General features: G+C 40.8%; 1 protein-coding gene across 1 annotated transcript in view; it reads right to left on the reverse strand.

The window, feature by feature from the left end:
• The window catches only part of ITGA8 (integrin subunit alpha 8), a 272754-nt gene that overhangs the window by 217835 nt on the left and 42892 nt on the right, over positions 1 to 12027 (reverse strand). The window contains exons 5-7 of the mRNA XM_004712640.2: positions 8740 to 8863; positions 1630 to 1691; positions 432 to 477 (exon numbers count right to left, since the gene is read on the reverse strand). Coding sequence (XP_004712697.2) covers positions 432 to 477; positions 1630 to 1691; positions 8740 to 8863 — 232 coding nt within the window. The remainder of the gene's footprint in view (positions 1 to 431; positions 478 to 1629; positions 1692 to 8739; positions 8864 to 12027) is intronic.

Here is a 12027-nt window from a genome sequence, read left to right on the forward strand (position 1 = left end):
TAAGATATGACAAAATTATAATCATTTATAAATTATCAAGGGTTCATGAGGGAGAGGGGCAGGGAGGTAGGGAGGGGAAAAATGAGCTGAGACAAATGGCCCAAGTAGACAGCAAATGTTTTGAGAATGACGAGGGCAACAAATGTACAAATGGGCCTGACACAAGGGATGTGTGTATGGATTGTGATAAGAGTTGTATGAGCCCCCAATAAAATGATTTAAAAAAATAAAACACTATCTGAATAGATGGTTAAATTTCAGTGGTTTTTTAAAGAGCGATTTTCATAACAAAACATGAACTGAAATAATGCTTCATTTCCTGGAGAAGCAATAACTGTGGATATAAAATTAATGGAATAAAAAGTTTCACGTCATTTCTGCTTCATCTCCCTGTTGGTCGCATGTATGTCTTCTCTGCTAATAGAGCATACCTTGCCAATAAAAACTTCCTGGTCCTCCGACTATGAGATTGCCATTCTACAAAACAAAGGATGATAAACAATTGTTAATAAGCATTACTCCAACAATTTGTTATACAAAAAAAATCAATTTTTTAAATGAAAGGCTCCTATAGACAGCCTACTTTCATAAAGATTTACAGCCTTGAAAACCCACAGGGGCAGTTCTGTTCTGTCCTATAGAGTCATTATGTGTTTTGTTGCATTTTCCTATAATCTGAGTTATACAGGTTAATTATTTTGTTTCCCCCTTTTTGTGTTTTTGCTTTCAGTTATATAGTGTCATTATCATCTCAAATGAGTTTAATTTGACTCTATTCAGGGCAGTTGTATTCTTCCCCTAGATATTTTTGGCACTGCCTCAGGTAAACAAAGCATCTACATGTTTAATGCTCTGTAATTTAGTGGACATGGTCGTTTGAGCTTTTGCAATAAAAGAAATTCTGTTCCAATTTATCTCAAGGTTACAATAATGCCACCACCATCCCCACTCCTACATCTGCAACCAACTCCTTTCCCAGGAGAGAGAACAAAAACTCCAGACTTGCAGACATAAACATTTTCTCTTCCACTTATGGTCCCACGTTCCATACCCAGCCTCTTGAACTGTCGATGGGGAACAAAACAAAACAAAAGCAGACAAGGGTACAGTGTACACGACGAGCTCATAGTTAATGAAATGTTCATCTATTGATGATCTCTCCCGTAGTCTTTGAGGTCCCCTCTGCTTTTAATTTCATGAAAGACCATATGAGTTTTCACTGTAATATTAATTCAATTTGGGGTAAGAGATAAAACAATTTATAATTCTTGTGAACTCTTTAGAAACATTTCTTCAGTGAGTTTTAATAAGTGTCATTTAAGAACGGATGGGTGGGAAGATTAGATGCCTCTTCTCATATGTATTTCTGTACAATTTAATAGGTTACTATGTGTATATATTAGTGTTACTTTAGTTAAAATATAATGAAAATTAAAAAATAAAGCAATATATAAGGAAATATTTATAAGGAAATACACAAACTGGCTATATATGTGTTTAATGTTTCTTTTGTTGTTGTTCCTGGTAGTGGATGGGGTAGGGAGTGTAAGAATAAATATGTAACAAAATAAAATAGACAAATATGATAAATATATATTACACAAAATTCAGAAGATTAAAAAAATTTACCTTATAAAAATCCAAACTAAATCCTGCTTGACAGTAGCCCTGGCCTTCAGGATCAGCGTTGCCTAGAATGAGCAGATACATACATTTTATGCTGCCATCATTCCCAAGAGACACTTTACTATCCAATTCAGGACATTCCTCATTAGACTTCTAAAATTTACAGGATGGATATGTGCTTTCTCTTGATCGTCAAAATTCACTCCCAACAACTTACTAAACATGTCACAATCAAGTCCTCTAACCAAGGCCAAATCGATAGGAATAGTGCACCTTGGAGTCGCTGCACTGGGTTTTACACTGCACGCTGGTTGGAAGAAGCAACATTTCCATCTGGCAACTACGCTCCGAGTTCTCCGAGTGCAGTGACGGGCCTGCGCTCGGCCTGCTCTCTCTGGACGAAGGCAGACAGGACCTTCCTAACACGTTGTGGCTCGAGAAAGGAAAACCCCCAGGTTGTCACCTGTGTGGACACTTTCTGCCACAGGCTCGGCCGGGAGTGGGGGGTGTCCATTTTATAACTCCTATTAGGGACTCAGAGTGACCCTTGAGGACAGAATTGCCCCTGTGGGTTTTCAAGACAATAAATCTGTCCAGGAGGTAAAGGCCTCAGCTCTCTCCTGTGCTGTGGCTGGTGGTTTCCAACTACTGTCTGATTAGCAGCCGACGCATAACTCATTACCCCACGGAGGCTCAGGAATGATTTTGCGGCAGTGAGGTTTGCTTGTTGTTTTTTAACTAGGGAGTTAGAGCCCTTGTTTGATGCAGTTTCTACGCTCGCTGCTAACTGAAAGATTACAGGTTGGAATCTACCTTGAAGTACCTTGGAATAAAGACCTGGTGATCGCCTTCCAAAAATCTAACCATGGAAAAGCCTATGGAGTACAGGTCTGGTCTGACACATAAGGAGGCTCCATTGGTCAAACTCAACTTGACCAAAACTGGAGGTTAGCTAAGAGGAAGATCATTTTTTAAAAAAATCATTTTATTGGGGGGTCATACAACTTTAATCACAATCTATACATACATCCCTTGTACAAATCCCATTTGTACATTTGTTGCCATCATCATTCTCAAAACATTTGCTTTCTGCTTGAGCCCTTGGTATCAGTTCCTCATTTTCTCCCTCTCTGCCTGTTGCCCCCTCCCTTATGAACCCTTGATAATTTATAAATTTTTTTTTCATGTCTTACACTGTCCGACGTCTCCCTTCACCCACTTTTCTGTTGTCCGTCCCCCAGGATGAGGTTATATGTAGATCCTTGTAATCAGTTCTTCCTTTCTACCCCACCTTCCCTCCACCCTCCCGGTATCGCCACTCTCACCACTGGTCCTGAAGGGATCATCTGTCCTGGATTCCCTGTGTTTCCAGTTCCTATCTGTACCAGTGTACATCCTCTGGTGTATCTGGATTTGTAAGGTAGAATTGGGATCATAATGGTGGGGGGAGGAAGCATTTAGGAACTAGAGGAAAATTGTATGTTTCATCATTGCTACACTGCACCCTGACTGGCTCGTCTCCTCCCCGTGATCCTTCTGTGAGGGGATGTCTAATTGCCTACAGATGGGCTTTGGGTCCTCAATCTGCATTCCCCCTCATTCAAGGAAGATCATTTTTAATTACTCATTTCCTATGATGCTTAATCTCTTGAGGATATTGTAATGACAGTAACTATAGTACAGTAGTAACTACAGTACAGTAATGACAGTGCTCAAAAAGACAAAACTCCTGACGGTTTATTTTTCATTCAATCCATTAGAGTTCACTAATTGAAGTCCAATAAACCCCACTGCCATCAAATTCATTCTGAGTCATTGCCACCCTGTGTATGGTTTACGAGGCTATTTGTCAATCTCTAGGGAAGTAGATAACCTCCTCTTTTCCAGAGGAAGAGCTGGTGAGTTTCAATCACTGACCTTAAACATAGCAGTTCAACATTAACTCAACATTGACCCCTGTCTTAAAGGCTTGAAGTTAAACAACCAGCCATCTAGCAGGGAAGCGAAAAAGCCCACCTGGAAGAAGCACACAAACCCCTGATGATCATGAGGTGTCGATGGTATCAGGTATCAGAAAACCCCAAACAAACAACCATTTTGATGCGAACAAGGAGGGTCAGAATGGAGACCCAAAGCCGATCTGTAGACAATTGCATATCCCTTCACAGAAAGGTCACAAGGGAGGGATGGGCCAGCCAGGGTGCAGTATAGCACTGACAAAACACACAACATTCCTCTAGCTCTTTAATGCTTCCTCACCCCCTATCATGACCTCAGTTCTATCTTACAAATCTGGCTAGACCAGAGCATGTGCACTGGTACAGATGAGAGCTCTTGACACACAGGATCCAGGATATATCAACTCCTTAGAACCAATAATGAGAGTAGCGATACCATGAGGGTAGAGGGAAGGTGGGGAGGAAAGGGGGGGGGGAGGGGGAACTGATAGCAATGATCCAGGTACAACCCCACCTCTCCCCAGGAGGATGAACAACAGAAGTGTGGGAAAGGGAGACAGCAGATGGTGTGAAATACAAAAATAAAAATAATTTATAAATTACCAAGGCTTCACGAGGGTGGGAGTTTGGGGGAGGAAGGGGAAAAAAAGAGGAGCTGATACCAAGGGCTCAAGTAGAAAGAAAATGTTTTGGAAATGATGATGGCAACATATGCACAAATGTGTTTGATACAGTTGATGTAATTATTATTATAAGAGCTGTAAGAGCCCCCAATAAAATTATTAAAACTTAAAAAAAGAACAGAAATAAAAAAAAATGTAAACAAACATTGACCCTGGACACCCTAGGGATTTTGAGGCCACCTGAGAGATCCAGGTGCAGATTCTAGGAATACTGTTAGGAGCCCTGGTATTGTAGTTGGTTACAGGTTGAGCTTTGAAAAGCAATCTTAGCACTTCGAAACCACCAGTCCCCATGAGGAAAGAGGATAGAACTTTCTACTCCCCAAAAGTGTTACAGTCTTGGATAGCCCCAGGGGCAGTGGGGTGGCATGGAGAAGGGCACTGTCACACACATTCTCAAGGGCAGTACCCGCAGAAACTGATTCATTCTATAATGAGATATAAACATGTAAGTAAGAACTCTTTTCATACCGGGTGTTCTTGCAAGGAAACTAAAACAGGAGGGCAGGAAAGGAAATGCCTATCACCAGAGGGAACCTTTACAGGCTGGGCATGTGTCTGCTCTGGAAGCTGCTTGAAATGGATCTGGCCTTTCATGGCGTGCCCTCTGGTCTTTCTCCGCTTTGTGCAGGACTTGGCTAATTTCAGCACCGTTGTCACCCATTCTTCCCAGTTGCTCCCTTTATCTTTTTAAATCTTTTCCTTCTTCGTGCATTGTTTTTTAACAAAGCTTGTTCCTTAGTTGTAGCTAGGGCTTTGGGTTTCTAGTTAGGATTCCTAGGAGTCCTGGTGGCATAGTGAGATCAAACCGCAAGGTCAGCAGTTTGAGACCACTCAGTGTTACCTCTGTCTACTTGAAGGCAGCGAGTAGGTATGAATTCCATAAAGTTCTCGGGGTAGCCTCAATGTCCATGTGGAGGCTTGGTGCGTGTGTATAAATATTTATGTGCATACAGAAATATCTATATCTGTCAGTTTACCACATGAGCATATATGTGGAACCTGCAAAATTGATCGTTTAAAAACAAACAAACCTTAACAATTTTTTTTAATCAACTCAGACTGCTCACTCTAAATATTATAAATTATTCAAAGGTGAAAATGTGACCTTCTTTGGCATGATTTTGCTTCAAAACAAGAAACGGAAAGATTACAAACAAATGCTTCTTTTCTTCAGTGAGATAGCAGCCAAGATTAAGTATTGAGGGGCAATTATAATAAAGCACAGAGCTCTTTCTTTCACCAAATAGTCTTTTCTCTTTGTTTTATAGTTGGTGAGTGCTGAGGGAACCTTTCTTCCTGGGACCTTAGTACATCTGTGAACTTCCCAGGCGGGACCCGGAGTAAGCTCAGGGTGCCTGGGAGTCCTGCCGATCCAGCTGCTGCATGGTGTGTCAGCTTCCAGAGTTGAATGGATGGTTGTGTTTGAATCATCCTGGCCTGATTTATGAATGACCACAGAGCTATACGCATATCATTAGTGGGAATGAATAGATCAACTCCTCAAGTGCTCACAGTATCAGTGATACTGTGGCTTCGTGGTGCGACGTTGTCACCAAGCATGTCTTTAGATTCTCTTTTGAAAATAATATTGTTGATGTTCCTGCCCTGTGATATTGGCCACATGTTCAAGAACAGGCTGGCTTTGTGTTAATGAACTGTGAAGTCCTTAGACATGGCAGGAAGTCTGCTCCTTGGATCATTTGAGGAGGAAAATACTGGTAGTGAGAAAGAGAAAGCAATTTTGAGAATGTGAAAAACCACGAGTGTTCAGTAGGGTGGAAAGAGCACTGGGTAAATGTAAGTGTATTCCTCCAGAAGTACCACTTTACTTTGGTCAAGCTCTTCTCTTACCTAGACATAGAAAGACCAAAAATACTGGCCAATAGGAGCATCTGGGATTAATCAGACTGCAGTTTGATTAGAGGGCAAAGAGATAAATGGCTCTGCAAGACCTGACCCCCTATCTCTTGCTCTCTGGTGATCAGAGCTTGCAGCTTTAGCTAGTTCTCTGCCTCAACCTGTGAGTTACACCACCTGTGGGCCAAGCCAACCTGTGGATGGTGGTGCTAGAGCTTGAGGCTCCTTTGAGGTCTGCTTCACCAAGCTGCTGGTGTGTACATCGCTGAGCTTGAGGCTGCTGGCGGATCTGTTGCCTTGCATTGCTTATGTTCTATATTCCATCCAGACCTGCTTTGCTAAGCTCCTGAGCTACTGTTGGTGATCCACCCTGCTGATTGCTGCCTGTGGGCAGACTCTGCTTCTTGGCCACAGGGAGGACTCTGCTGTCTGCTTCCTTGACCTCGGACTTGGCAGCCCACGTGAGTTGATGGACTTCCATTATATTACCTTACCTATTTAATGGAAGTGAGTTTTATATATATATGTATATATAAAATCATAAGTGTCCTGGCTTTGTTTCTCTAAAGAACCCTGCCTAACACAAACACCCTCCTTGATACTTAAAGATTTACATTTAATTCAACATAGTTTCTATATTTCAGCTGGTGTTTCTAATGCACTCAGCAACTTTTTCCCTGAGTCCACACACTACATCTTAACTGGTGCTTTCAGGCCATTAGACAAGACAGACAGAACAAGAAGCAGTGGCAAGTTTCACATGCTTAGCAGGCTCTGTGATGGTGGGAAAACATGGTGTATAGTCAAGGCAGGAAGAGCATGAAGCATAAGCTTGTCTTTTGAGGCACAGGTTTTGACTGTTGTGGGCTTCTTTCAAAAATCCTGGGAATCATGGCACGTTAGGCAAATAAATGGCGGGGTCAAGATCAATCCTGAACCACAGCCCTGCCGTTCACTTTCTGAATAAAGCTAATCTGTTACTGCTTATTTCTCTGCTTTACATGTACTTTTATTTTTAGTATAATGATACTATGCCTTACTTATCCTGGGACACTGCATCTTGAATGGAACAGGATGCAAAATAAGCCTCTTTTTGGCTGTTATCTGGCTGAATATCTCCTTCTCTTCCCACCTTCCGGTCTCTTCTCCGACTAGTTTTTCCTAAAAGAAGTGTTTTCTGTCAAGTGGTTCAAAAACCTCCCCACCCAACTCCATGGCCTCTCTCTTCACTACCTTATCGTGATACTTTCATTTCCATACCTGACATTATACTGTGAACCAATTTATTTCCCTCTTTGTTGTGAGACTGTCCTAGAATGCATGCTATTCATTGACAGGGATTTGCTCGCATTTCTTCTGTACTTAATTTAATGAACACAGACTAGTTAGTGTTCAATGAGCTCAGTAACCATGTGTTGAATGAGTACACCATTGAATGTCACTATCTACAAAGGACTATGCAAAATAAAATACTTATTTCACTGACTCTTTGTCCAACATTTGTCAAAATGATAAACAGCATTGGATTGACTTTGGAATTTTTAAACAGAGTCACAATCTCTGTGCCAAAATGTCCACCCCAAACCATCAGTTAAATTATTCTACCCCCACCCCTTTAGGACTCTGAATATCAGTGACCTCTTTGTCAACTATCTAAATAACTTTAACCCAAACTTTATCTTCTTTGCTCCATTTCTGATAATTTCCCATTACCTTGTCTCATTAATCTTAAATTCTAACTATATCCATCTTCAATAGGGAAAGCGTACATAACATTTTATGAATTCAATTCATTTGGTATTGAGCTTTAAAAAAATCAGTAACCTGGAATCAGTCATTGGAATGGCCTTTCTCAATATGTCTTGTCTGGAGGGGGTCTTGGAAATGATCTAGAAAAAGTATAAAAATCCATCTGCATTGCTGGAAACTAGACAGAGCATACAAAGGAGCTCTGGGTAAATTAAACCAAAATTGAAAATTTTATCTCGAAGCCTTTGGGCACTTCGCAGAGATGAAGTGTTTAAATGCCTCAAAGATGGCACTCAGAGATTTGCTTTAATGGATGCTTCACTGGAAGCTTTCTAGAAGTGCCACATGAAACTTAGACTCTGTCTTTTTGAAGCATGTGGATTAAACACAGACAAGTCTTATTTCAGACTGTAGGGGTACACAGCCTCCAAAGAAAGCAACCGCCATTGAGAATACAAGCTACTCAGAAAACACACATTGAAAGTGACCTCAGGTAGAAGAAGTTTATTAACACAAGGCCTATAATTAACAAATGGACAGTTGACATTCTGTGATCTAGATCACAGTGTGGGAATTCTGAGCAGCACCTGTGAGTCTTGGCTGAAATAAGAAACTCATGAATTGCACTGCAAAGTATCTGAACACACGAATTTTCTAAAACATGGAGGAGAATCAGCAAAGTTCTGGGAGTTTGCCTTCCTGTCACAGCAAGATATTCTGTAAAACTATCAACCTTGACCTGCATCTCCTTTTCCAGGTCCTGCCAGAATTTATCATTGGCACTTTCAGCTCAATGGCATTCCTGTTGACAGTAGAAAAGCTCTTGAGTTAATTTTCCATTTCAAGAAATAAAAACAACTTACTATTCCGGCAAGGAGAATACTCAGCATACGAACTGAAATTCTGAATGGCAACATAGCAAGTGCCGACTGGATCCATTTCTGGTGTTGGTTTAAGAGTTCTCCAATGATACAAAGGGGCACAGGCCTATTGAACATCAAAGACAGTACATATATATAAATATATCTACACATACTTTATTATTATGGTAGAATATAGATAATAAAAAGGTTTTCATTTTAACCATTACTTCAGGGACATTAAATTCATTCACCACTATGCTGTACAACCATCCCACTATCCCTTTCCACGTTTTTTTTTTGTCACCTAAATGGAAGTTCAAGTCCACAAGCAGTTTTCTTTATTCTCCCTTTCTCCCAGACCCTGGGAACTACTCTTAAACTTGCCTCTGCATCTGCCTATTCTAGATACATCACATAATTGGAATCACACACTAGTTGTCCTTCTTGTAGTCTTATATCATTAAGCACATTTTTAAGGTCCATCCAAATCATAGCATGTAGCAGAACTTCATTTCTCATTATGACTGTGTAAAATTCCATTGTGTGGATATGTTACATTTTATTTTCCTATTTGTCTACTGATGGACACTTGGATTATTGACACCTTTTAGTTATTGCGAATAATATATATACAAGAGGGTACCTCCCCCCAAATGGAAAAAAAGCTCTGCTGGGTGGAGCTTTTGTGGTACGTATTTTCCCTGCTAGGCGAACATCAAGCAACTTGCTCTGAGTTAGTGCATCCAGTGGTATAACCTGGGAAGGTTCTCTCTGGTCCCAGTGAATTTTTTATAAAATCAGTTTCACTCAAACATCATTTTTTTGTGTGTGTAATGGCTGAATTCAGAGAACAGCATGCAGCTGTGAAATTTTGTTTCTTGCTCAGGAAAATGTCACAGAAACTTGTGATGTTAAACACAGCTTACAAGGACAGTGCTCTGGGAAAAACTCAAGTGTACAAGTGGTTTTCTCATTTCAAAAAAAGTGAAATGTCAATTGATGACAAACACGTTCTGGATGTTGCCAACTTCCTGAATGGACAAAGATGTCAACAAAATGCTTGCACTTGTGCTCGAAGACTGACAATGGACCATGGAAGAGAGGGGAATGTTACCTGAACTACCTTGGAGCTCAGTTCGGCAAACTGTAATGGAAGATTTGGGAATGAGAAGAGTCACTGTGAAATTTGTGCCTCGGGTTGACTGACTGACCAGGAAAAAGAGCATCGAGTAGAAGCATACCGTGCTTTGTAAGAACAGCTCTGAAGAGAACCAGACTTTTTCCCAAGGTCATTATTGATGACAAGACATGGTGCTATTTTTACAACCCCAAAAGCAAACATCAATCAAGCCACCAAGTTCATTACACCAGGTCAAATTGTTAATCGAGCTTTCTATTTAGAGGTTCTAAAAAGATTGTATGTGAAAAAGAAGGCCTGATTTGTGGCAGACAGTTTACCTGATTTGCCACCATGACAAGGCACCTGTTCACACAGCCATCTCCATGCACGTTTTTGGCAAAAACAAACCCAGCATGCCTCTTGCCACATGCACCTTACTCACCTGACCTTGCTCTGTGCAACATCTTTTTGTTTCCACGAATAAAGAGGGACATGAAAGGACAGCGATTTGACAACATAGAAGAGGAGAAGAAAAAAAATGAGGGAGGTGCTATCAGCCATCCAATCAAACAGATGAGTTTAAAAAAGGTTTCCAAGAGTGGAATCACAGATTTGACAAATGTATTAAGTGTAATGGAGAGTACTCTGAAGGTGATAAGGTTGTTTTGTAAAAAAATGTAAATATATAGCTTTGGGGGGAAAATCTGTGTTTGGGGGGGATACCCCTTGTACCTTGGAATGGAACTGCTTTCCATAACGACTGTTTTCTGCATCATTATATATTCTTACCAGTAATACATAAAGGCTCCAATTTCTCCACATGCTCACTAATATTCATTTTTATGATAGTAGTCAGCCTTGTGGGTGTGGAGTAAATATATATGTATTTTTAAATGATGGGTTCTAAGGCTACACTTTGATCTCATTTCAACTATGATTAATACACATAAATTTGTGGCAAATTATGTTATTAGAAAAGGTGAATTAATTGTCTTCCAGCAGGCTTATGAGTACCTTGGTAGTTTGGAGTTAATGAAACTTCCAAGGCCAATTTTCAATGCACTGTAAAATCAGAGTAAATTATACATATGAAAAGGAATGGGTTTTCCCTTACAGGATTTTTAAAAGTAACCTGGCAAAACATAATAGTTCCTAAAAGCAAAGCCCACATACTTTCCCTTTTAAAAGCTGGGCTTTCCTAAAAACAAATGATCACTTTAATAATAGGATGTCTTCAAAAAAAAATAAATAAAATAATAGGATGTCTTCAAATGAGGAGAAGTTCCAGTCTTGGGCTAATATTTTGCTTTAATTAAGAAAACAAAAAACCCTTTCTTTTAATGCAAATGATTAATTTAAGTTTAAATCAAGCCGTGTAAACCTGTGTTTTGTGGACTCTCCTAATTTATTTATTTATTTTTCTGGTTTTTTTTTTTCTTCTTTTTTTTTAGACAGTGAGTCAGGCAGTGAGCAAGTGAAGCAGTGAGTGAGAGTAAGACAGTGAGTGAGTGAGGCTGTGAGGGAGTGAGACAGAGAGTGCATCAGTGAGGCGGTGAGTGTGTGAGTCAATGAGTGAGTGAGAGAGTGAGTGAATGTGCCAGTGAGTGAGTGAGACAGTGGGTGAGTGAGACAGTAAGTCAGTGAGTGAGTGAGTGAGTGAAACAGTGAGTGAGTGAGACAGTGAGTGAGTGAGGCAGTGAGAGAGTGAGGCAGTGAGAGAATGAGGCTATGAGTGTGTGAGGCAGTGAGCAAGTGAAGCAGTGAGTGAGAGTGAAACAGTGAGACAGTGAGGCAGTGAGAGAGTGAGACAGTGAGTGAGTGAGACAGTGAGCAAGTGAGGCAGTGAGCGAGTGAGGCAGTGAGTGAGAGTGAGACAGTGAGCGAGTGAGGCAGTGAGCGAGTGAGGCAGTGAGTGAGTGAGGCAGTGAGAGAGTAAGGCAGTGAGTGAGAGAGTGAGACAGTGAGAGAGTGAGGCAGTGAGTGAGTGAGGCAGTGAGTGAGTGAGTCAGTGAGAGAGTAAGGCAGTGAGTGAGAGAGTGAGGCAGTGAGTGAGTGAGTCAGTGAGTGAGTGAGGCAGTGAGAGAGTAAGGCAGTTAGTGAGAGAGTAAGACAGTGAGAGAGTGAGGCAGTAAGAGAGTGAGGCAGTGAGTGAGTGAGACAGTGAGCGA

This window comes from Echinops telfairi, unplaced genomic scaffold (genome assembly GCF_000313985.2).
Source record: "Echinops telfairi isolate 266 unplaced genomic scaffold, ASM31398v2 ScPeMD7_7473;HRSCAF=8511, whole genome shotgun sequence".
NCBI lineage: Eukaryota > Metazoa > Chordata > Mammalia > Afrosoricida > Tenrecidae > Echinops > Echinops telfairi.